Consider the following 26944-nt stretch of genomic DNA (forward strand, 5'->3'; position numbering starts at 1 on the left):
CAGACTTTTCCCTAATTTTCTGTGTTGGCCAAAAAATGAACGTGTGTTTCAAAGTCGCATACCTGCCAAATAAAACACCTCTGAGGGTGGCTGTAGTTCCCCACCCCCTTTCCAGGTGGTGGCCTCTGGAGAAGAGGGACCCGTAGCAGACCACATGGGTGGTCTTTGTTCTCCACTCCAAACCCTGAAATCTCAAGGGAGAGAAGTTCCCTCTTCTACTCTCCCTGATAATGATGATTGGTACCTGTGGGGACGGGATGTATTCCAAATAGTATGTGAGCGTGTGTGTGTCTCTGTGGCAAATATATTCACAAGCAGAGTTACGCTGAAATAGAAACTTGGTCTAGAAATTCTGTCGTGACAGGCTTCGTCATCGCTATTAGAAGGCCTAAGAATACATTTTCCAGCCGAGGAACTTGGGTCTCAGTGAGGGTTAAGTGACGCTCCCAAGTCACACGCTTACTTAGCGTGGGAGGTGGGGGCCAAAGTCCTGGTGTCAGCACGCCCTGTCCCTGTAACTTCTGTTGTACACGTTGCCCCAGGGTGTCCTGATCTTCAAAATTAGAGAGCTGGTACTCTCTGTGACTCCTCACCTCTTTTATTTTATTTCATTTTCTTGTTTATCTAACTGAAGCTATACTTGTTCTTTTGGAATTAATGTGTGCTGTCGATCAAGGAGGTAAAGAATGTTTTGAGAATATTGTTCCATTTTGTCTTTTCCGTTTATGTGTGCAGCACCAAATTACAGTCAGTTTACAACGAACTATGCAAATGAAGAGGGTGTTGGGAATCATGCAAAAAAAAATGTGCTGTAGCTGGTTTACAATTTTCCTTAGTCTTTTTTTTTTTTCTTTTTTAAATTCTAGAAAGTGATTTCAATCTCACTCAATCTTTTCGTTGTAATAAAGACTACAAGGTTGCATTGGCTCTCCCCGCCCCCCTTAAATTTTCTTCCTCAGAACCCGTTTCTTCATTTGTCAGCTCAGTTTTAAAATAGGAACTATCAGTGCGAACTTTGATCCACATTAAGCTGCATTTACACGAAAGCATAAATCACCAGATCTGGGGCTCGGGGCTGTTAAATGCTTTCCTTCCTTGGGCTCTGTGATCAAGAATGAAGAACAATAAAAAGCATGGAGCAAAAGGAGTTTTATGGCAGCTTTGAGAGCAGGAAATGAAGTTTCTTTAGCGAGCAGTTGGATGAAGGGCTGTTCTATTGCATCTTGGATCACTCAGGCATGTGAACGTCGGTGTATCATCTTAGTGAAATGCAAACTGTAGAAATAGTTCCTACAGTCATATGAACAAGGAGCCCACACAGATGACTGCTTCAGCTGTTTAACTAGGAGCACACTTCCTCATATGACTTCTCTTGAAATACACTCTTTTGGTGTGTTGGTGTTTTTTGTTTTTTTTTAAAGAACAAAGACTATATAATATTATGCCTGTAGCCAAACGCTGATTTCTTACAAATGTTAACCGATAATATATAAGCAGACTAAGACGGCATTTTATCAGAATAACCTTCTCTGTGTCCTTTTTACACATCTGATTTGTTAGCCCAACTGATAAAACATATAAGGTGTGCAGCCTGAGGACACAGGTGGTCTGGAATCCTGGTGGAGATGTGGTGTGCGTTTGGCTCTTTCACATTTGATAACCTGTCAGCAGGGCCACAGCTCTTCTGTAGCAGTCATAACAGTGGTTTAAATGGGCGGAAGGAATGAATGAGGCTGTTGATCATCTACCTACTCAGTATATGCATAGCCTTTGGTTTCATTATGGCCTGAATCCTAAACTTCTTGTGGTGAAGGACTCCTTTGCTGCTCTCCTCAGGATGGGGGTGCAAGGGAGCTATTGCACCACAAGATCTTGTTTTGCTGTCCTTTCTCTTTCCTGAATTAGAGAGGGCTGCTGAGTCTTGGTCCAACTCATCAGGGATTTTTACAAGGTGAACCACTAAAGGACTTGTACATTGGAGAAACTCAGATTCTTTGGAGCACGTGCATTTATGTCTTCGTTTGTATGAATTCTGCTAAACTTTGCAGTGGAACACTTAGTTAAAAGTTGATGTCTAATACATACTAATAATATCCAGTTTCTGTGTTTCAGTGTGTATAATCAAGTTTATGTATTTTATATATTTGGTAGAGTAAGTTAATCTGTTTTCATAGTGATTTAATTCATTATGGTTTATAAAATACTTTGAAAACAATTTTAGTCCGTCTCCTGTGCTTGAATGTCCAGTGATGCGTACATGGGTATTTATTAGAGTTTCTTCTTTGGAAAATATTGTAATGTTGAAAATACGATTTCATGACAAGTGGGAAATAGTCTTTATTTTGCAAAGCATATGTCATTCACGGCTCTTGAGGCTAAAGTTTGTCAATTGGTGAATTTAAAAGGACCTTCAAGGCCTGTCTGTAACCCAGGAAGCTAGAGCTCCAATGTTTACCCTGTGTGTCATGAAAAACAAAGTGCTTATTTCTATTCTGTTTTGTATTTTGGCACCATTAAAACACTCAAAGCGTATTATAATTGCAAATGGAATTTGGAATGGTGATGTATTCTGGAAGTGATGTAAACAGATTGCATTGAAAAGAGCTCCGAGCATGCAGCACCACTGCAGTAAGCCTGTCTGTCTTTCAGGTTGACCCCCTGTTTACAGTGCCAGCACCACCACCGCCGATTTCCAGCAGTCTCACGCCTCAGATTCTGCCCTCCTACTTTTCCCCATCTTCATCCAATATTGCAGCACCGGTTGAACAGCTTTTGGTTCGGACTCGTTCCGTGGGTGTCAATACGTGTGAAGTTGGAGTAGTGACAGAGCCAGAGTGTCTTGGGCCCTGTGAACCTGGGACCAGTGTGAATTTGGAAGGGATCGTGTGGCATGAAACAGAAGAAGGTAAATACAATTTATTTTATCTATTCCCCCATGCCCTCTTCCTCATGATGTGTGTATGTCTACCTGTGTGGGGAATTTGCTTTGTGGTACTCAGAGAGGAGAGAAAAGTGGTTTATGCTCTCTCGATTTTTGTTGAAATAAGAGCTACGTTTCTCTTTTTGTTCATGGCTGCTTTTACATTCAGGATCAATCTGGCGTCCCTCAAAGTGCTTCTCTGCTTTAAGTGCGTTAACTTGGAAGGACTGTGGGAAGCAGGTTGAAGGTTACCCTTTCTCCTAGGAGGTATCATAGAAATTAGAATGAGCGATAGATCTCAAGTTCATTTTGTTCTTGGTTTGCCAACAGATCTGTCTTGGTGTGGTTGTCGTTGTGTTGTTGGGGCTTATATTTACCTTCTGAATCGAGCCGGGTTCCTGCATTTAGCAAGGGCCGTTGCTGTGATGTGACTGGCTGGTTGGTGCTCAGAGCTAATGAATGCAAAGGCAGAGGCTTAAGCCCCAGCTGAGCCAGTCAGTTCTTTTCTATGGCTGGAAATACAGCACCTTCCTGGCCCCTGAATCTAGCAAGCCCTCTGGCAAGTGCTATCCATTAGTCACAAGAGAACCAAGGTGCAAGAGCAACGGGTCAGGGTGACTCTCTCAGTGCTACTGGAGATACACCTCCGGTGTATGTCATACTGACAGTGGATCCAGACCATGGTTGGCCACATCTCTTAGCACATAATCATCAAGTGTAGCTTGTTTCAGATGGCCAGTGTCCTTGACAGAGGTCCACAGAGGATTGCAAACTAAACATCAAGGAGACAGCTGTATTGCTCCCCTGGGGAGTGAGTAGAGCGTAACACGTGAGGAGGAAGCATGCCCCAGGGTACACCACGGGACCAAAGGAAAGTAAAGAACACTGGGGAAACTGTTTTCCTCTGAGCCACATTGGTCAAGGATGAGATGACCGTTGTCAATATCACGATCTTTGGGGAGAGGAGTCCACAGCAAGGCTAAGAGTAACAAGAAGCATCTGAAATACACAATCATTGTTTAGGCTCCTCTGTGTCAAGGGAAAAAAATCGAGGGCTGAAACTCAAAGCGGAGGAAGTAAAATATATGCCAGAGAGGTTGAGTGGATGGGAAAGGAGAATATATTGGGGGTCATTGTTGGGAAGAAGTAGTTGGGAGAAAATAGTCGAGAGGAGTGACAACTAGGGAATGAGAATAAAAAAGAAGACCGAAAATCAGGCGACAGGTGGAAGCATCATTTCAGAAGGCAGAAAGCAGCTCAAGCTGTTTTAAGAAAGAAAAACAAAACTCTTAAGGAAAATATTTGAATTCTACATATTACATTGAATATACTCTTCTTGTAGGATGGAGTTCATAATTAGATTAAAAAATTTTGTGGAGAGCATCGGTAAGGAAAAAGCAAGACTGAATGATGTAAGAAGAGCAGAGAAAGGGAGTGAAAGCAGTAGAGGCGGGGAGCTCTCTTATTTGCTCAACTAGAACTGAGTGACAGTTAAAATTTACTCTTGGTTTTAGAAATTTGGGGGGTTTTGGGGCTCCTCCCTCTTTGTACTTTTAACTGGAAAGCCATTTAAAACAGAACTATGCAACCACATTGGGAGGAATTGATGTCAGAGGAGCGGGAATGAAACCTGTCCCGTCTTGCTTGCCTATTCAAGCAAGACACTGTCCAGTGCAAGGGGTCCACGTGGGGAGCCGGTTTCTCTCCCATTGCCTCTGGGCTGTGCACAGTGCGTCTTCCCTCGGATCTTCCCTAGAGCAGAAGTGGTGGATAAGGGCTTCAGACTGGCACCTTGGAGAAAAAAGTGTAGGAAAGGCATCAAGACATTAATAAGGTAAATACGGTTAATAAATGGAGGTGCTGATTTTCAGGAACAAAAAGATTTAGGAAGAGTAAGGATTAATTCCCTTCAACTTGAAAATCAGATTTTCTTGTAACTCCTAAGGGTGGAGCACTGTCTTCCATTTCCTAGCTATGACTTGGTGCCCAACAGTTTAAGGCTTGTCATGATTTTATTTCTTCCAGTGTGTGATAGGAGAAGTGCCTGTGGAGTGACCTTCCTGCATGGTAGATGTTGTAAAATTAAAAATTAAAACTCCAGAAACTTTGTGGTTCTGAAACAGCTATAAGGCTTGGGTTATTTTTCACTTTGCTTAGGAATTTGCTGGGTTTTGACCTTTAACCTTGGCCTCTAATAAAATATGGGATTATGTAGGAAAAAAAAAAATCTGTGTTTAAAAACTATAGCAGTACATGAGTTGATCAGGAATTCTGATACACTGGGCATATGCTTAAAGGGTTTTCATCATCATCATTATTTAGGAGTGATATACATAAAGCCTCCCCATTTTCTTCCTGTGCTCTGAAAATCTGTCTCCTAAGTCCGACGTACCTGCTTGGATCCGCCGTGATGCTTGCATCCCCGTGGATAGCTTCATTCATACAGCAGACTGATAGCTTTAGAAGCTTTTCAGGCACAGTAGTGGAGCCCTCAGCAGCTCTAGCCTCCTTTGAATTATCTCACTTTTTCCAGGATTTGGAATGTGTAGATGTTTACTGTGGTGACAAGAGGAGATGGAGCTGTTAATAGAGTTATTCTTGCTGAATAAACTAAACTTCTGACCTCCATAGAATTTAAGAACTCACTTTAGTAGAGGCCTGGATCGTAAGATGTGTGTTTAATGTGTTACCATTTTCAAGAGCATTCCATTTGCTTTTTTTTTTGGTACAGTGTGTTTAAAGCTTTTGTACCGATTTAAAAATTAAACCCACTTGACCATTAATTTTTCTCTGTGGTGAAAAACAAAGAGAGAAACAGAACAAACAGATTTGGAGCCAGTTACTTGGCAGAGCTAAAAAAAAGATGGATTTGGGAGGAAGTAAAGGGAAAAAGTAAGCTGTGGCTGTTTCTAGTACCAGGTTTCACTAACAAAGAGCTTCAGGTCGAAGTTCTTGTAAAACTGTCAGTTGCCTTTGACTAATGTCCTGTAGATTGAGTTGAATAAAATCTCTTCCTTGGTATTTTCGTTTTGAAGATATTATATAACTGGTAGTGTTTTTCACAAACCCAGTTTAATGTGTGTTCACGCATGGGTGAAGTGTGTGTGTGTGTGTGTGTGTGTGTTTTAAGAGCCTAGAAATTTTAAAAGCTCCTATCTGCAGTCTTTGGGGGAATATTGAGTATTCTTGTGATTTCATTGCAAGGTGGTAGCAACAGCAAAACTGGAATATGAAATCCCCACTAGGCACCTAATTGTTTCTGATGCTTGGAATTCCTCATTTGAGGAGGGGTCTTTTCATTACAAACTTTCCCACTTGTGTTACTGCCAGTCCATGAAGTCCTAGTTGCCTAAGAACCAATCTGTACTCAGGAACAAAGTGTTAGGAGAGAAGTTCCCTCTGGAAATAATTAGTGGGTTTCCGATCATGCTTAATAGGAGAGAAAAGCTATTACCGCATTTGAATGTATAGTTATTGTACTCTGATCTTTCTTCTTTAAGGTGAATGCATTGGAGCAATGACGTATTGTACAAAATTACTCACAGATGTTAGAAAGAATTTGCTTAGCATTTCATTCCTCGCATTTGGGATACACATGCCAGTGTATAGTTATTTGTTTGAAAATTTGCTCTTTTGGGGAGGGAAATACAGAAAGAAAACATGGTGTATACAGCAATGTGTGTAAATACACGTGTTGAAGTTGGCTTTTTAAGCTTTCAAAAATGTATTTTCCTTTTGATTCTCATTGAATCCTATTTCTTCTTCTTCTTCTTTTGTATTGTTTTGCTTCTTTGTTTTTCCGCCCTCCCCGAGAACATACTTGTTTCGGTTGGGCCCATTGTTCATTGTTATGACTGTCATTTACCACAGTCTGCCATTCTCTCCTTAAGTAAAGGCACTGAAGAAAAGGAAGTGAGAGAGAGAAAATCGGTATCTGCCAGTGATGACCTTTTAAACACTGGTAGGTTGTAGATCAGTGGTTCTCGACTTTGTGCCTGTGAGTTACCTGGAGAGCTTTTAAACCGTGCTGATGCCCAGGCACCACTCCCAGGCATCTCCTCGGTCTGGGCTGGCCATTTGGTTTGGTGAGCTGCTGTTGGTTTTTTTTTCCCAATCTACTCAGGGGCTTCTCATGTGCCAGCAAGGATGAGAATCATTGTCATGGGAAAAAAGGAATGTCCTGGCCCTTTGCAAGCTGCTCAGCTTTTTCCCTTTACGGAGGTCACATGTATATTGCCTCATCTTCTCAGGTGGGACGGGGACAGAGACCCCTGCCCTGTTTACCTCACAGGGTAGATACTGTCTGTCAGGATGCTGTAGTGTGACCGGCGAGCATGGCTGTTTAATGACTTGTGCCGTTGAGGAAGAGGGTCCAGCTTTGGTCCTGAACATGAACTCCACAAAGGTTTTGAGGGGCTTAATGAACAGCTAGCTGGTGTACCACTCATCCTAATTTATTCATATGGTGGGGTGAACCTTAGTTGGTTTCTCCAGTAAGCAAGACACTGTGACTTCATTTCTATGTGGTTCGCCGAATTATTTTCGAAAGTAGTTCAGAAACCCAGAGGATTAAGGCAAGTTGTTAAAAGTAGCAAATAAGAGCTTGTAGTCAGAAAACATTGGGAGTTTTCAGAGGGGATGATGGGAATACAGATTATGACTTATGAGAAAACACCTAGTGTGGGAGGAAGAATGCTTGTCCTTCAGCTGATGTTCTGTGTTTTCTGAGGAAAGAAAAGTGATGTTGGGAATTAATGTTTTAATTAGGGAAGTAAATGATTCTCTTTTAAACCATCATAGATGTTCTTAAATTCTTCTGCTTTTTCTGCATCTTCAAAGTCATAAAGAGGATAGTGTTTAAATGTGCAGTAGAGGGGGTTTTAAGCTAATTCATTGGAAAGCAAATGATCCTCTGTAGTTGATGATGGATCTCATGTTGTTGTTCCTATTCTGCAGTATTTACTTACCAATCTGTTTGAAAAGAGAACATTTCTTTTAAAGTTTTCATTCAAGAGATTAAGTATTAATCCAAGGGTACTGTGTATTTTTAGTAATTGAGCACGGAGTTGGTGCAGTACTTTAATGATTGAAACGCTACTATCTGTTGAGATAGTTCCCAGTGATTTTATAAACTTAGCTTTGACTCAGAAGGGGAGTGAGATGCCCACTTTCACTTCTGCCTTTCGTTACCTGCCGTAGCAGTGATGATGACAGCTGTGCAGTGATGGGGAACTTGAAGATGGCTGGTGGGCACGCTCCTCATCAGTGCTGTGCTTGGTGGAGATAAACCAGCCCCCAGGAAGTGCGTTTGGCAGGTGAGCATAGTTGTTTAATCACTGTGCTAACAAGGAAAAGGGTCCAGCCTTGATCCTCAGCATACACTCTGCAGAGGTTTTGAGGGGCTGAAAGAACCACTAGGTACTTCTACCCTGCGTATTGGCCATGAGCTCCCCCCTCACCTTCCTCGGGGCCATCTTGCAGTGGTGGTGGCCGATGAAAGTGTGGATTGTTTCTTGAGATTCGTCACCATTGGTGGTAGAGCTGCTCAGAGGGGGCACCTTCCACAGTGTACAAGTGCCACTCATTTTCACCTGCAAAAGGCAACCCAACTAGAGAATCAGATCCATATATTGCTGGACCATACGTCGTCTTAACTACCTCTGATTATTCTGTGGATGATGGCGAAAATTGTTTTAATAAAATGGAATTGGTTCGATGATGTATATTATAAACAACTACAAAGCTCATATCACAATTTTTTAAAAAAGATTACTGAAACTAATATTACCAGCTTCATAGAAAAATACAGAAGGTAAAAAAAGGAGAAGAGGTCTTCATACAGTAGAAATAAAGGTGTCTTGTCTGAAGTAGAGAGTAAGGAAGGGGGAGCAGGGAAGCCTTGTCTGGGCCATTTTCCTGAGTTTTGCTTTCTGCTTTCTTGGACCTGTTTTTATGCTTTTCTGATGAGGTAATGTGGGCAAAATCTGGATATGGTGAGTGATTTTATGTTGCTTGAAAGCCGTAACATAGACAGTCACTTAACCTCTTGTCATTGTGAAAAATAAGCTGCTGTTAGGTAGGATTCAGCTGAATGTTTTTGGACCAAACGTTTGTTCTTTTGTGTTATTCGTATATGTATTTTGGTGGTGACATTAGGTGTTAAGTAACCAGGCGGTAAGTTTCAAACTCACTGTGTTAAAGACATCTTGTTTCCCCTTTTAGTTGGTTGATATTGTAGCTAAATATAGCCTTGTATGTGATTACAGAATGTAAAACATTTTAAACTAAACTCTTCTTAGGACTGGGGTATATATGTATAGTAAAAGATTTAAGAAGGTGTCTTATAGGATTTGTATGTGTGGTATTGTCCTGTGTGCTTGTGCATGTTTTCCCTGTCAAGGAGTTGGTAAGAAAATCTGAGTCTTAATATTATAGTGACTTGGAACTGAAGATGTTATTTTCTAATTACAGAATTCAGTCAGTCTCATAGGTTGCAAAGAATAGCTGTTGGCCCATCTGGGCACATGGATTAAAATATTCATTGACTTTTTTTTAATACAATTTTTTAAAGCAGTTTCATTGAGATATAATTCACATAACATACAATCTGTCCATTTAAAGTACACAACTTAGTGGGGTTTTTTTTAGTGTATTCAGTGTTGTGTAACCATCAGCACAATTAATTCTAGAACATTTTCATTACCCTCCAAGAAACCCTCTACCCATTAGCATTCACTACCACTACCCCAATCCCTCATTTCATTGACTTTTACATCTTTGTCCTTACCTGATTCTTTGTTGTTTTTACGTATAAATATGTATGTTTTATGGATAAGAGAAAGGTTTATGTGTTGAGCACTTAACTCTGTGCCAGGCAGCATTGCACTGGGCATACTTACCAGGTAATTTTCTTCAGTCCTCAGGACAAAATCCAAAGTGAGCTCACTCTCATATTTTAAAAGAGGAGACTGAGACAGGGATTCCCACACCTGGTGAGGGAATTTGAACCCACAGCCCTTGGACTTCTAAAGCCCTTGCTCTTCACACCTACTCCTGGGTATTCTGCGTTTCTGTCACTGCTCAAAAGTTCCTGTATCTCTCACAAAGTACTCTTTGGAGAGAGGGATTAAATTGGATGTAAACGCTGGAGTTTTTAAGGGTGGAATGATAGGAAATTCTTTATAGGTCTAGCACCTGATTTCGGCAGGAGTCATTGAATCACCTTCAGCTGGGCTGCAGTGTACAGACCATCCCTTTCAGCTCCACTCTGCTGTAAGCTTCCCCCGTGCACAGATGCCGTCTGTTTCGTTCCCTGTTGGATCCCCAGCGCCTGGCACGGAGCAAGAACACCATACATATTTGTTGAATGTTGAATAAATTTGTGGAACGAAGTGATATGGTCTTGATACCTGTTTAAGTTTGAATACTGTCGCTTTCTCCTCAGGAATATGTTACTTTTAAATTAAGTTTGGCCTACGCAGTCTGGAAAGGAGAGTTCCAGAAATCTACTTTGTCACTGATTTTTTAAAGCCATTATAGAATCCGACAATATTTTATTATATTTCAACTTCCAACCTTGCTATTGTTAGACTAAGCTCCACAAAAAAGGAGAAACAAAATATTTGGCGTGCTTCTACCCTTCAATCATTTATATCTTTAATATGGTTTTAATTTTTTGATTATAAAAGAAATACATGGCCATTTTAAGACACTTGGGGGGGGAGAAGAAAAAGTCATCTGATCTCACTGTTCACTTCAATTTGTTGATTTCGTTCTTAGTTTTTTTAATAAGCATTTAAAAAGTGTAATGCAGATCATTTGGTAGTACACTTTTGAATATCCTTTCTCTTTTAATCTTGACATTAAAAGATAAGCATTTTTGATGTTATTAGAACGCTTTCTGAGATGTATTTTTCATTGGTATAAAATATTACATGGAATGGATGCAAAAATTTTTTTAAAATTCCTCTCATGGTGGCTATTTACACTGCCTTCAACTCCTTAGATAACTGTCAACACTACATCTTTTTTTTAAATATTTTTTTTATTGCTTGATTGATTGATGGCTGCGTCGGGTCTTAGTTGCATTATGCGGGAGCTTTCGTAGTGGTGCGCCAGCTCTTCTGTTGTGGCACATGGGCTCCAGATCGCACGGGCTCTATAGTTGTGGCACACGGGCTTAGTTGCCCCTTGGCATGTGGGATCTTACTTCCCCAACCAGGGATCGATCCCATGTCCCCTGCACTGGAAGGCAGATTCTTAACCACTGGACCCCCAGGGAAGTCCCAGCACTACATCTTTATACATGAAATTTTTGTATTGTTTTATGGACTTGCGATTATTATGGTAGCATCAGTTTTCAAGAAGCAAAATTGCTGAGCCAAAGGACACAGACATTTTAATGCACTGGAAAAGATTAACCGCTTTCCCAAAATGCGGTACCGGTTCACACTGCCCGGTGGGGTGCCCTCCGTAGTTACCCTTCCCAGCTGTGGACTCAGTGACATTTTGATGACAAAAGACATGCGGTTGTAAGTCCAATGCATAGCTGTCAGTGCCTATGTCCAGGGTCCTGTCCTAGACAGAAAGGGAATGGGACTTTCCCCTTGTAGTAGCTATCAGAATGGTCCAGTCTGAGAAGGCAGGTGTGCAAGTGAAGTGATGTTTCCCCGGGAGAGCGTGCAGCTAGGGCTCTGCCTGGTGGAGGGCTTTGCTCTGAATGTAGGGAGCTTTACATTTCAGTCCTGCTTGTGTCTAGAATGACATCTTACAGCTTTTTTTCCCACCCCAGTGAAAGAAGTAAAAGAGACTTTTAGATCTGAGGAATTCAGACACCCAGGGGAGAAAATTAGTCTGTCAAGCATCCATTCTGAACTGGGAGGAATCTAAGTCACTCGTGTTTCTGTCTCTGCAAACATCTTGCTTTTGGGTTCTGCTTCTTCAGAATAAGGACGGACGAAGGACAGGATCTTTCTAGGAAAACCTCTGCGTGCCGCATGATTTGTTGATAATATATAGCTTGTCCCTTGCCGTCTCCTGGCAGTGTGCTGATTTCTCTGGCACACCCAAGCCCTGCCCTGTCCCCTACCTCCAGCATCCATTTCCTCCCGTGACCTCTTCCCTTGGCTGCCTCTGTGTGTAGAGGCAGCGGGAGGAAGAACTATCCAGGTAGTTTTTAAAAGTAATACCTACCAAAGCATTCCCTTGCGTACCCAGGCCTTCTGTTCTCAAATAAGTTTGGCTGATATTTCCCTGGCGAAAGCAAAATGAGCTGTAGGGAGAAGAAACAGCATAGGTTGCAAATAAGCCGTTCTCAGCAAAGTTGGGGGAATTAGGTTCATGGGCCCAATTGCAGAGTATCCGGCAGAGTCTGATGTAACAGTTGGGAGACCCAAGACGGGGGTGGATGAAAAGTGATGTGAGGTAGGCAAGACCCTTATTGCTCATTTGATAATTGCTTATAACTGAGTAGTAAACCGAGCAATTGTATACCCACCACACCCATATATACATTCATTTCTTAATGGTGCCCTCTGACTCAAATATATACTTGAGATATCTTCATCGTATTGTAGTCCTTGGGTGTTAGAAGTATGGCTGTTTCCTTTACATGACACAGGACACATTTGGCAGGCCTGAACAATTAAACGCTTTTGCCCAGGGAACTTTACATTGCTCAGCCAACACCATGTAATTAGCATCTCATTTATGTGGAAAACTCCTGTAATTAGCCCTATTATTCTTCTAGAGAAACTGGGGTCCAGACAATCTAAAGAAAGTGGCTGTGTGTCCTTTCTGGGTTTCTAGATTCTACCTAAAATGATCCGCCTTGCCTAGTTTTAAGTCTGTGTTTGTTGATGGATGTGTGGATGAATATAACCAATTATTTAAAAAATATGCTAGAAGGCAAATAAACATTTGCTTGTCAGTTCGAGGTTTTGACTGAAATGTGGGAACTCAGTTCGGCTTATAGAGGGAAATGTTTTTAAAAAATTTAATATTCACCAAATATTTTTACAGAAATACCCCAAATGTCATTTTTGACTCCATATTTCTTAACAAGGAAAGAAAAAGAAAAAAAGCCCAGCACTTCCCGTGCGTCAGAGGCGGTACCACATGTTCTTCTGGCTCAGTGGGCAGCCTGTTCCCGCCAGCCCTTCAGGGGCTCACGCGTACATCTGCACCGTTTGTATGTTGTCATGTTGATGTCTTCTTGACATCCACGTTGACAGACAACTTTTGAAGGAAGTCGAGTTGAAAGAGCTGACTACGGAGAACATTTAATGTGTCTTATTTCGCCTGAGTAGCAGCAGAGGCTGACTTGTTTAAAGAGAGCCAACGGAGATGGCTTTCTACCACTTTCTGCAGCTTTGGGAGAAGACCCAGTAGCTCTTCAGAGTATGAAAAGCCACCCAGTTCCAGCCAGTGCTCTCAGAGAGCTGCTTTTTACTAGCACCTCGAATACATACCTAGGCAATTTTTTCTAGTTCAAACAAACCTGTAGAGGGTGGATGCTGCAAGAGCGGAAGAACCATCATTGGAATCAGGGGCATTGGCTGGGCTCTCCCTGCTCCTGGAACCGGGGTGGCTGCAGTAAGCAAGCCTGTGAGTGGTGCTTTGAGCTCCAGAGGTCTTCGAATTGATGTCTTCGAATACTCAAGGGCAGCCAAGTTAAGAGGCCATAGATCGAAACTGTGACAGTCTTCTTTGCAAAAGCACTAGTGCCATGTTGTTATCTCTTCCTTAAGACCTCTGCTTGGTAGGGTGACTAAAAGGCATTATACATTCACAGGGAGTTCTAAAAAATGTTAGGTTCTAAGTTGGTAGTGGAACAGATGACCAGATTAGGGGGACGGGGATTTAATTTTCAAAGAAGCAGAATGCAGTGAGGTACTTAACATTATGTTGGCTGCACATTCATCTTCAGGGATTCAGAAGCAGACTGTTAACCTCAAACCTTCAGCCAGTTACTAGAGAATCTCTGAAGTGTATACCCTCTAGGACATCTCACTTTATATCTGGCTTTTCAGTTAAATGCCTTCTAAAAGTAAACATCATCAGTCGTACCAGCCGCCGTGCATTTTCTTGCAGTAGCACATTGCCAAGTAGGGCATTTCAACAAAGCATGACATATATTAAGTGTAACTGTTAAGGATTTGAGGCTGTGGTTTCCTCATTTCTCCAAGTGAGGAAAATGGAGTATGGGGAATTTGTGACAGGGGTGGAAATCGAGGCAGGGCCTAAAGGAGAGTCAAGTGCCACAGAGTTCCAGCAGCTTCCGTGATGGCGTGGGAGGAATCTAGCCTTGTGCACATATGCTCACCTCAGGGTTTCAGAAGGATGTGGGCTGGACCGTACTAGGCTCCTCCTCCGAGGAGTCATTCAGCTAACCCAAATTCTCTGGGGTCTGGGCTCTGACTCGTTGATAAGCCCTTTTTTCTTCACGTTTGGCTCCCACCCTGACCACTCGTGATCAGTGATATCAGGCTTTACACTACATTTCACCCAAGGGAGACGCAGATCTCTACCAAGGGGTAGCCACCCTTAACTTGGGTGCATGTACTCAGGGTAAACCTTTGTGTACTTTGGAAAGTAGAAAGAGAAGTCTGGGGTTTCAAAAGGAGTATTAGGGAATTGTCGGGAATCTCCAATGTGCGTTGTTCATTCACCCTGCAACTTCTGACAACTTCAGCTTGTTGTGGTTCGGTGTCTGGTGTCATCGCCCCGTGTGTTTCGTTCTGATTATGAATGAAAAGTGACAAGGGACAGCAGGAGGGCCAGGCCGGTTGGTACGCATAATGTGATTGATGAGCACACCCCAAGGAGGGTCGGCTTTCAAAGAAGGCAGCCAAAGCCCTCCTCCTACTGCACGTGAACTTCTTTCTGTTTCTTGGTTGCTTGAATGGTGGAAAGTATTTTGAGTGACAGTGCCTGAGTAAAGAAAGCATGTCGAGAGGCTATGCCCCTTTATAATCCCCCGTGATCACCAAACACAAGGAACATTTTATACGTCATAGAAAATATTGTGTTTTTTAAGATTTTCTGGAAGGGCACAATTGCATACATCAGGAAACGTGTAATATTTTTATTAAAAACTCTGTTTTATCCTCTTGGCTGCAGTGGTTCTGATACCTCTCCATTGAGCAGATTTTTAAAAATGTGTTTTTGCAGAACCCTCAAGAGTTCTGGGTGCTGCAGCTTGTGTCGGCTACCAGACAAATGGTTTTTGAGAAAAGACGTGTGGCTAAACCACGAGAAAAAAACAGATTAAAACAAAATGGTGTGATTGCTGTAACACTGGGGATGCTAGAATGTATTGGTCTTAAGAGTAAAGGGAGACTAGTTGAAAAGGAAAACTATGTGACTGTAACTAATATTGGTAACTCCCACTTACCACCGTCCCGATTTGTTATAAAAATGTATGTTATATAATGAACTAATGAAGTTCTTTGAGAGTGTTTCTGTTTCTCTCTCAGCTTTTCCTGAAATAGCTCTTGTTCCCTGTGAAAGCTAATGTATTTTACATAAGCTGAATAATATGATGTAGTTCAGAAATGCCTTTGGACTTGTGGGGAAGCTTGACAAGGTCCCAGGGAAAAGCAGAACCCTAGAAAATAGCACTAGACCAGGTATCAAGAGAACCCAGCTGTTGTCTTACTTTCTTCCTGTATGAAAATGGGGTGGGGCGGTTTGGAGTACATCATCTCTTGAAGATACCTGAAGTTTGGAGAGTAAAGGAACATGAATGTCTTAGAGTGTTCTTGCCAGGCTTATAGGGTCTGGAAACAGTTGGCCTTGATGGCATTTCCCTTAAGTCACCCTCTGGTTTAGTGCCAGGTTCTGTTGAATAGGTAGGCATGGCCTGAGTCTCCAGAAATGAATCTATTTCTGGAACTCCTTATTTACTCAAATTGTTTATTGAACTTTTAGCAGTTATGCAGGGAAAGTGGAGTCTGGTCTCAGTTGGCTGACATTTATTTTATGCTCTGATACACTCCAAGGAAGAATGAGCACGTTGAAGACATCTGATAAGATTCCTGAAGGGCAGAATCCTCACAGTTTCATTAGCAGGTTTCAAGCCCCTGGTCTTTTGCCTGCTTAAGGTCCTACGACTTCTAGTGCTGCTCTATCTACAGCTGGTTAAGCACTCCCTAAAATGCCAAGATGACCACTGTGATACAGAGAATTGATTGGATGCGTGAGAGTAAACACATACATGTAGTTTAATTTTTCACTTTTTTAAAAGAATTTTTGAAGTATAGTTGATTTACAATGTTGTGTTAGTTTCTGGTGTACAGCAAAGTGATTCAGTTTTATATATATACATAGATATATACATAAACATCTGTGTATATATACACATATGTATACATTTATACATATGTGTATATATATATACACATATTTATACATTCATTCTTTTTCATTATGGTTTATTACAGGATATTGAATATAGTTCCCTGTGCTATACAGTAGGACCTTGTTTATCGATTTTATATATAGTACTTTATATCTGCTAATCTCAAACTCCTAATTTATTCCTCCCCCACCCCCTTTCCCCTTTGGTAACCATAAGTTTGTTTTCTATGTCTGTGAGTCTGCTTCTGTTTTTTAAATAAGTTCCTTTGCGTCATATTTTAGATTCCACATATAAGTAATATCGTGTGATATTTGTCTTTCTGACTTACTTCACTTAGTATGGTAACTTCCAGGTCCACCCATGTTGCTGCACGTGGCATTATTTCATTCATTTTTATGGCTGAGTAATATTCCATTATATATATATATATATATATATATATATATATATATATATATATGTACCCTACATCTTCTTTATCCATTCCTCTGTTGTTGGACATTTGCTTCCATGTCTTGGCTCTTGTAAATGGTGCTGCTGTGAACACAGGGGTGCATGTATCTTTTTGAATTACAGTAAGTCCCCTGCATACAAACCTCCAAGTTGTGAACCTTGAAAGATGTGAATGTGCGTTCATGTGTCCAATCACGTAAGTTAGTTCATGTGCCTGGTGTCCATTGTCAGGTGAGTACATCCTCTGCAAGTGGTTGTGCTTTTGTGTACTTTACTGTGCAGTGCTGTATAGAGTACAGTAGTACAGTATCTTTATTTCAAGCTCAGGACGTCAGGAAGTAAGCATAAGAGCAGCAGTGATGTAGTTGGTACTGTTGTACTTTTCAACGTACTGTACTGTAAGATTAAAAATGTTTTTTTTTTACTTTTTGTGTTTGTTTTTTATGTATTATTTGTGTGGAAAGTATTATAAACCTGTTACAGTACAGTACTGTATAGCCGATTGTGTTAGTTTAGGCTAGGCTAACTTTGTTGGACTTACGAGCAAATTAGAATGGCGCTCATTCATATGTAGGGGACTTACTGTAGCATTTTCTCCAGATATATGCCCATGAGTGGGATTGCTGGATCATGTGGCAACTCTGTTTTTAGTTTTTTAAGTAACCTCCATACTGTTCTCCAGAGAGGCTGCTTACATTCCCACCAGCTGTATAGGAGGGTTCCCTTTTCTCCACACCCTCTCCAACATTTGTTATTTGTAGACTTTTGATAATGGCCATTCTGACGGGTGTGAGGTAATACCTCACTGTAGTTTTGATTTGCGTTTCTCTACTAATCAACAGTATTGAGCATCTTTTCATGTGCCTGTTAGCCATCTTTATGTCTTTGGAGAAATGTCTGTGTTGGTCTTCTGCCTATTTTTTGTTAGGGTTGTTTGTTTTTTTGTTACTGAGTTGTATGAGCTGTTTGTATATTTTGAAAATTAATCCCTTGTCGGTGGCATCGTTTGCCGAAAATGGGACAAATATTTTCTCCCGTTCTGTAGGTTGTCTTTTTGTTCTGTGTATGGATTCCTTTTCTATGCAAAGCTTATAAGTTTGATTTGGTCCCATTTGTTTATTTTTGCTTTTCTGTTTTTGCCTGGGGAGACTGACCTAAGAAAATCGTTTTAACTTTTAATCTGATTATACTTGTATATCGTTTTAAAAGCCACATAGTTCTCCGAGGTCCATAACAAACCCAGCAGTTTCTTGTTCCACCTTTCCCTCTCCCAGCTTCTCCTTGCCAGAGGCAACTAACTGCTTTCAACTCTTTTCCTTGGTATTTTTCTCTATATTTTGAAAGCAGATGTTTGTGTGGCTATTCCTTATTTTTCAGTTTTAGGGTTGTTTACATTAACTACTTGTTATAGAAGATGATCCAGCTCTCTTACTCCCCTCCCTTCCAACACAAAAGACAGTAAAATATCTTTTTCTGCCTCCCATCCTCCCAGTGCCGTTATGAGTTATCTATTGCTGTGTAACAGATTACTCTAAGACACAGTATGTTAAAACAATGAACATTTATTATCTCGTAGTTTCCATGGGCGAAGAATCTGGGAGCCGCTTCTGGCCCAAGTTGTCTCATGAGGTTGCAGTCAATCTGTGGGACTGGGGCCACAGTAAACTAAAGGCCGGACGCGGGCTGCAGGACCCACCTCTCATATCACTTACGCGGTTGTTGGCAGGTTTTAATTCCTCGCGGGCTGTTGAACAGACCTTAATTGCTTACAGTGCTCCGTGAGCCTCTCCAGAGGGCTGCCTGTAGCTTGGCAGCTAACTTCCCCAGCCAGACTCAGATGGGCTCAGGTCCTTGTATAACTTAAATGTTAGAAATGGCAACCCTTTGCTTCTGCCATTTATTCTAGTCATTCGAACTGAGGACGTCCAGCCCAAACTCAATCTGGGGGAGGGCATCACACAAGGAGGTGAATAGGAAAAAGCAGGGGCCTTTAGGAGCCTGCTTAGAGGCTGCCCTCCACAAGTGATTTCAGGTTAGGGCAATATCCAGTGTTAATGTTATCATGGCTGTGTATATGTTATTCACAGCACAGCCATGTACTGTGAGTACCTTTCTTTCCTCATCCGGCTTTCCTCCTGGAGGTAATAATTGTCTTATTGTTTGTTTGCTTCGTGTTCTATATGCCCATCACTAACTCAACCACAAACCATCATGCCAGAAGTATAAACTGTTCTCAATTTGTTGGAGTACATCAAGCATTTCTAGACATTTTCTCTTTTGGAGTAGTCTCTCTAGAATCTTCTGACCTGTTCCAGTCTGGACTGATAGCTCAGGCCTTATGCAGAGGTATGAAAATCAGAATTTTCTCTCGTATATCCTGAAGGTTCATTGCATTTGCTTCTTACATTGGGTACCTTATTTCCTGGGTCTGTGTACTCTTCTCTCGTTTTTTCCCTTCGTTTTGGAGAGGCACATTTCCCAGTAGCTTCCTAAGAAAGAGTTCATGGGAAGTAAAAGTTTTGAAATCTTGATGTTTAGACATGTTTTCCTCCTACCCTCTCACTTGACTGATATAGTGGCTCAGTGAAGAACTGGTTAAAATCAGTTTCTCTCAAGACTCTTAGAGACATGGCTCCATAGCTCTGAGCTGCCCAGTGTGGTCTTTGACCAGGCCAACACCATCCTGGTTTGAGATCTGTTTGATACCTGTTTGTTCCCCCATCTCCCAAGCCTTCCTCTTTTCCTTGTTCCTGGCATTCTGACATTTTTCAGCGACATCCTTCTTTAGTTTGTTGTACTGCGCTTGGCCCTGTCATTGGAAACTCAGGCCCTGTAGAGTTGGAAGGTTTGTAGATGTATTTCTTTGGAGAGGATGTCAAATGTTTCTCTGTTCTCTGTTTCTGGAGCTCCTTTTGTTTAGAAGTTGAACCTCCCATATCAATCTTCTACTTCTGTAATCTTTTCTCTCCTTTTTCACATCTCTGGCTTAATAGGTTTTTTATATGTTTTCTGATTTGGGGAGATTTTCTTAGCTTTATCTTTTAGTGTTTTCATTGAAAAAGAAGTCCGTTCCCATAAAATTTTCATTTCTAAAAGTTCTTTTTGTTCCTGGAATTGTTTCCTTAAAAGCCTCCTGTTCTAGTTTCATGAATGCAGTGTCTGCTCATTTGCCTGAAGTTACTGATGACTCTCACTCTCTCTTTCCTTCCCTTCTCCCGCTCTCTTTCTTTTTCTCTTAGTATTGTTCCTGATTTCTCTTAAGTTCCTTTTTTTGTTTGTGTTTGTTTTGGCCTCTGTCTTCGGTGTTGGAGATTTTCCTCAGATGCCTGATGTCCCCTAGCTGACAGTGTCTGAATGATATACTGAGAAGCTGGTTTGAGGTTTTACATGCTTGGGTGGACCATTTTGATGGTATAGGGAGATCTGGGTGGAGAGTTTCTCTAGGGGGTCCCCCAGCTGCCTTTTCTCTTGCTTTGAACAGTTTCCCCAGAAAAACCTTCTCTGATTTCCTGGCTACTGCTTTGTGGGGTACCCATTTTGGGGGAACATGGGTGAAAGTTCCACTCTCCATTGTATAAAAAATTTCCTCTTCCTGTTTTTTTAGTAACTATAATATTATCTCCATGATACAGATGAGAAAACTCTTATTAAACAGCCTTAAGTTCCTTTGTTGAGTTTTCCTGGTAGCTACCATTTATTTCATGGCCTGAAAGTGAGAGAATTTCAGTTGATTTGGAGTGTGCCGTCATAATGATTACTTCTACAGAGAGATCAGGTCATTTAATTTATTACTGTCATGGCTTACTTGGCCTATTTCTTCCCCCCAAATGTGGCTTTTGTTATGCTTGGTTTTCAGACAGACTCTTAAGTTTGGGAACTTAAAACTGGCATATAAATGAAACAACAAACTGCCTTTTTTGTTTGGCTATTTGTCATCTAAACAAAAGGAATTCAGTAGCTTTTGGAATGGACAGATTCTCCCCTAACCCCCCGTTCTACCCGCCTGCCTTACGGGTCTCGGCCAGATCATCATTTTGGCCTTGAACTCTGTTCTTCTTATCTTTACTTAGCAGCACAAGTTGTTCACCAAACTGGTTTTTCACAGATTTCTTTCGGTGTGTGTAGCAAAACTCTTACACCCCCGGCTTTGACTAACCCTTTAGCATCTGCACCTCTAAGACGTGGAAGTTTAAGCACTTCCTTCTACAAAGAACAGCTGTGTTGAAGACACCTCATGAAAGCCACCGTCCCTTGGCCATGTCCTGTGGTAGAACCAGGCCACGGGGTTATCTGGAAGCACTCTAACCAACGCACATGCAATTACTTGCATTTTCCAGTTTTTCTTCTCAGCCTTGAACGTAGCTTTTTCCTTTAGTCCACCTACTTTTGTATAATGAGGGGTACCTACCTTCCTTACTGAGTATAAAGACTATAAAAGTTGATTGTAAACATCACATCGATATCTTATTGCGAGGCATTTTTTTGTCTGTCTGGTTTGTGCATGTATCCCTAGTGCCAAGCACGCAGGCAGCAACCAGTTAAATAAGTGCTGTCTGAGGGAATGCATGGTGAGGAGAAAGGAGGTCAAGTTAGCCCATGACTTTATTTTTAGTTTTTAATAAATTAATTTATTTATTTATAATTTTTATTAGAGTATAGTTGATTTACAGTGTTGCATTAGTTTCTGCTGTCAGCAAAGTGAATCAGTTATGCATATTCATATATCCACTCTTTTTTAGATTCATTTCCCATATAGGTCATTACAGAGTACTGAGAAGAGTTTAGCCCATGACTTTAAAAGCACCTCCTGTCTGCCTGTCCCGCTCTCCCTGTTGCTCAAGCCCATGTTGGCTCTCAGGGATCTTGTGTGGGTTTTGCACGGTTCTGCCAGTGCAGTCAATGAGGTTGACAGGCAGTAAGCTGCAAAACATTTTTATATCCATGTAAGTGTTATCTTTGAGGAGCATAGTTTGTAATACTGGAGTGAAAGGAAGCCTCCTTTCAGAGGGTCGGCTTGATGCAGGCAAAGCTGCTAATTTGTTTTCAGCTTGAAGGAGATTTAGAGCCTTGGCCTCCATGGGCAGTAGCTCACCGTGGAATTGTTTTCCTGCTCCTTCATCTAAGTCTCCTGCATGGCAATCGGAAAGGTCGGATGTTTACAGAGCTGGCAGCACCAGATTCTTCTTTTGCAGACAGTCATGGAGATGTGTCGCCCGGGACTTTTCTGACTTAATGGTGTGCTCTTGGGAAAATACACCAATCCGTTTTCATATCTGCGGGCAATCACAGAACCTCCCATGGGAAGGCCAGCTGGCGTCCCGTTACTTACCTGCTGGGAAGGGAAGCATCAGAGCGAAAGTTCTTGCCCACTCACCTGGGTAGAGCTGTTATCAGCCCTGCCGGAAGTAGACAGCGTACAGAAGCACCCACATCCGGCAACCAATGTGCGCCGTCAGCAAATGCAGTCAGGTTCAAACCTGACCAGGTCGCACCCTGCCTTTGCCCACCAGTTGGAGGTAGGAGCGTGAGAACTGAGATGACAGCTTATTGTGATGGGAGGGGCACTTCCAAGATATCTTTTCTGACCCTTGGTTAAGCCCTCAGCCTGTTTAGACTTTTACAGGAACCCACCAGTGGTAGTGATAAGGGGAGCATTGAAAAAGAAACTGTAGTGGGTGGTGATGTTTGTACACTCTTGGTCAGAACTTTCTTTATTATGTGGATTTCTATAGTTGATTCTATTAATTTTAATCTTTCACAGTTCACTGAGATTTTGTCCCAAAGTGGAGACATTCGGGTACTGAAGGTTGGAGTTTTAACATTTCTTGGTAATGCCCGGATCAACATTCTAGGAATTGCTTCATCGACGCCAGCTTTCCTTTTTTGGCAGTGGAAAAACGCGTGAATAATGCCTTCTTTGAAGCTCGAAGGCACACAGTGAGCTCAGAACTCTCTAATTGAACTTTACAAGCTGAGGGGGCCACGTTGGACTTACGGGCTGCATTTGAACAAACTTCTAGCCACCATAATTTAGTAAGAGTTAGCTGCCAAAAGCCATGTGGGGCTTTATTTGATCCATTTATGAATTAAGAGCCTGCAGTAAATTAATTACCGCGAATTGGGGCTAATAAAATCTGCAGGACGAGAAGGCCTTTGGGTTCTTGTGTTGGAGGGGCATCAGGACAGAGCTGCTTCCTGATGTGGGAGCCTTGCCTGGCCCCGGGCCCTCCGCGACGCTGGGGAGGGATGGTGTTCACGCTCCGTGTCCAGCGAGGAGGCGTTGGAGCCACTTTGGGCTCTGCGACTGCGGGAAGGCAGTGCTTTATTGATTATAATAAGCTGTTCTGTCTTATTAAAGTTGCATCATGGAGTCTGGTTTTTAGGAGCCCTATTGAGAATTAGTTGCAGAAGAAGCGATTTGCTTGTATTTTCCGACAGTTAACAGGCCAAGCAGATGGGAGAGCAGACCTGAAATAGTTGGGTTGGCTGCCTGCCACCGGGCCTGTGAATTTTGATTTGCATGGGTATGTAATAGTTTGATTTTCCCTTTTTTGGAAGTTCTTGCCTCTGAGCCTCGGGGAAGTTAATCCTTGGTTTCCTGTGGAAGGCACCCCCCTTGGAAGTGCATGTTGCCAGGGTGGGCCACACGGCCCCTGTGCCGGGTCGGGCGCGTCAGGACACCGGCCTCGTGTTGTCAGGAAAGGGCCAGCCCCGGTGTCCCACGGCTTTTTGGGGACAACTGCTTCCACTCACCATTTGCCTTGCGTGTTCAGGTGTTTTGCTTTCCTTCAGGCTGTGTTCATCAACACATTGAATAACTGAAGAAAGGATGTGCAACTTACACTCCCAAGGAGGCATTTATATACAAATGTGAAATAAGCCAGAGCTGCATTTGGGCAAAGATGATCTGAGTTCTTGCTCAGTCAGTTTTAAAAACTTGTTTTGTTAAATATATGAAATATACTATTTTAAACCTATGTGTAAGGTCTAAAGAACAACATGAAAGTAAACACATATTTTCTGCCACCCAGATGAGGAAATAGAAAATTGTAGTTCTAGGACCTGTGAAACCCTCTGGTGGCCCTTCCTTCATTCCACACTGCTGCTTCTCTCTACAAAACCACTTTTCTGAATATTTTGTTTTTATTCCCATGTCTTACTGCATTCCTCTGAATTCCTAAATAATACATTGTTTTGCATGTTTTTGAACTTCATATAAATGGAATCATATATAGTATATTTTTTCAGCTTACTGTTTTCACTCAGCGTTAAGTTCTAGTTCATTTTCATTGCTGTATCGGGTTGTTTGACTATACCATTATTATTTATTAATTCCTGTGCCCCATGGACTTTTGGATTGTGGCCAGTTCTTTGCTATTTCTAACATTCTCCATGTGAACATTTTTATACATGTCTCCTAGTATCTAAGCCAGTTTTTAAACAAACCAATCTACTTTAAACAGTATGCTGTTTTGTTTTGTTTTTAAAGATTTGTTTTGCTAAGAGGGTATGCCACAAAATATTTCAGGTATTATAGATTATAAAATGACCATTTATTACACACTTCAAAGAAAGGCCTGTATTTACACAACAATATGAAAGAACAGTAGCTTTATTTCTCTGCTCTTAAAAGTGGTCCAGATAAAAGTCCTTATTGCTACAAAATGCGTTTCATTAATGTTTGTTAAAACTGCAGCTTGGAGAGTCCAGTGGAATTTTAAGATCAAAAAGACAAGCGAAAACCAACAGAAAAGAAAACCAACAAGAAATACCTGCTTCATGTACAGGCACTGTCTTTACTTCTCCTTCTTGGGTTCATGGAGTATTTACTGCTTGCACTTGCCACTAGGTCTTCTGGTCATGTTTCTCTAGTGGCACTCACTGAAGGCCTTTGATGGCATCTCTTCAACTTCTACAAAGTTGAGAGCATATTAAGTGCTCCATAAGTATGGACCACTCTTCAAGGATGTCTCCCAAGAGCAGCCATGTGGAATAAGGGGAACTCTGCATGTCTTCTGTAGCCTCATCTTGCTGTCCAGGGGCTTTTGCCTCCCTTTTCTCTCTGCCCAAAGCCTCTTCTCTCAGATCTGCATGGTCAGCTCTTGATGTCTTTCTGGTCTTGGCTTGGTATTTTAGATTATAAATGACCCAAACTAACTTCTCTCCTGTTACTTCTCGACCCCTGCTTTATTTCTTCAGGGACTTAGTACCGAACATTGTAGCTGCTAGCTTGGTTATTAAGTGTCTTGTCCCACTTGGCTTGTAGGCATGGAGCCTATCTTGCTCACTTCTGTTTTCCAGCACAGGGAAAGGGGGGCATAAACATGACTGAGTAAATGAATTTTCCTTAAATAAGAGATAGATTCAAAATATTTCTGAGTAAAGGGTGGGTATACCCTCATGGAGTATATCCTAGTAGAGACTAGAGACTTTTAAGCAAGTCATCAAACTCCTTAGGGCGTATTTTTCTCATCTGTAAAATGGGGTTATGGATGTAGTAAGTATAAAAACATTAATAGATATAAAATCACTTTTTTAAAAATGGGAAAGATGTATTATTATTGTCTGTGTTGTTGACATTATGTAAACTGCCACGGGCATATTAACCCTTAAGTTTGTTGAAGGGAACTTGGTTTGAGAGTGTTTAGATTTTTTTCTATAGGAAAACACTCTTTAAAGATAAAAGGACCAGTCAAATTGGAAGGCTCCAGAAGGCTTTATTTATCTCAAACCCATGACTCCAAATCAGCGTTAGTAATTTTCATCAAGAAATCTGCCTGCTTTTAAATTGTATGGGCACCTAGCTGACGTGACCTGACACTTACTAAGAACATTTTTACTTCCCTCTTCAACATTTAGGTATTCAAAGTTCTATAAATTTTACCCTTACTGATAGTTTGTAATATTCTCTCTTCTCTCTTTTTTTTAAATTTTCACAGTACCGGGTATGGGGGATGTTAGTTTTCCGACCAGGGATTGAACCTACACACCCTTCATTGGAAGCACAGGGTCTTAAACACTGGACCACTAGGGAAGTCCCAATAGTCTCTTGTTCTTTCATTCACTGTATTTATTTGAACAGCTGAGTTGCACTCTTTTTCAGAGGAGACACTGTATTGTTTGGAATTTGTTATTCTCTTGGACAAACATCCTCATGTGCAGAGAAAAGGTGTTTGGATACAAGCTTGTTGTTTAAATACTTTTTATTAACTTTAGAATCTGCTAGACCCGTTTTTCTCAACCCAGACTGCACATTAAAGTCCTCTTAAGAGCTTTGGGAAAATGCCACGGCTCAGGTCTCGTGTCCAAAGTTTCTGACTCGGTTGGTTGAAGATGGCGTCTAGGCATTGCTTGTTTGTTTGTTAGTTTCTTTGTAACTTCCTACGGGTTTTTCTGAACAGGGATCCTGGTTGAGAACCAGTAAACTAGAGTAGATCATTAGTCTACACGCGTGGCTATCCACCGGAGTCACCTGGGAAAATTCGAACATGCTGGCGCTTGGGGCCCAGTCTCAGAGGTTTTAGTTTAAATTGGGGCAGGCGTCAGGGTTTTTAAAAGATAACTCAGGTGATTCTAACGAGCAGCAGTTTGGGAACCTCAGTGCTCAACTGTGGGCTCCTTGAACGCAACACGAGGCCCAGAGTCGGCCTGATGATAAGATTTACCTGGAATGTGTATGAAAATGCAGACCCTGTCCACACAGAATCGCCAAAGGAATGGTTGGGGACCCCAAACTCCTTCAGTGGTTTAATGATCAGGAAAGTTTGGGAAACATGGTCTATGACCATATTATAGTTTTGGGTGGATTTTCTTATCACTGACTTGGTTTGCCTCTGAACAATGAAATCTGCTTTGTTAGGCACCCACTATCTTAGGAATAATGAAAACAAACGTCTTTTAAGATTTAGGAAAAGGTAATAAGCAGGAAAAGGTGTCAGTGTTGTAATTTAATTGAACAATTGCTCTCTTTTTGTACTTAAATAATCAGAAACTAGTTGCTGCATACGTCTGAAATAAAAAGCCTATTCAGAGATGCACGTTTGATCATAGGAATGTGGCAAATTCTCAAATGCTGATTATAATGATTTGGGAAATCATGGATAAATGAAAGCCAAAACCAAGGGAAAAGTCTCGCTGTAGGTAATGGTCCTCTCCCTGTTTCTCCCCCGCGCCCGGCCCCCCCCCCCCCCGTCTTTTTAAAATTTGGGGCT

At 41.6% G+C, this 26944-nt stretch overlaps 1 protein-coding gene across 3 annotated transcripts in view; it reads left to right on the forward strand.

Annotated features, from left to right (window-relative positions):
• ZNF608 (zinc finger protein 608) overlaps positions 1-26944 on the forward strand; it is a 104788-nt gene that overhangs the window by 40843 nt on the left and 37001 nt on the right. For all 3 annotated transcript variants that reach the window (XM_057736394.1, XM_057736389.1, XM_057736404.1), the window contains exon 3: positions 2650-2905. In XM_057736394.1, coding sequence (XP_057592377.1) covers positions 2650-2905 — 256 coding nt within the window. The remainder of the gene's footprint in view (positions 1-2649; positions 2906-26944) is intronic.

Source organism: Hippopotamus amphibius, chromosome 1, assembly GCF_030028045.1.
Source record: "Hippopotamus amphibius kiboko isolate mHipAmp2 chromosome 1, mHipAmp2.hap2, whole genome shotgun sequence".
In the NCBI taxonomy this organism is placed as follows: domain Eukaryota; kingdom Metazoa; phylum Chordata; class Mammalia; order Artiodactyla; family Hippopotamidae; genus Hippopotamus; species Hippopotamus amphibius.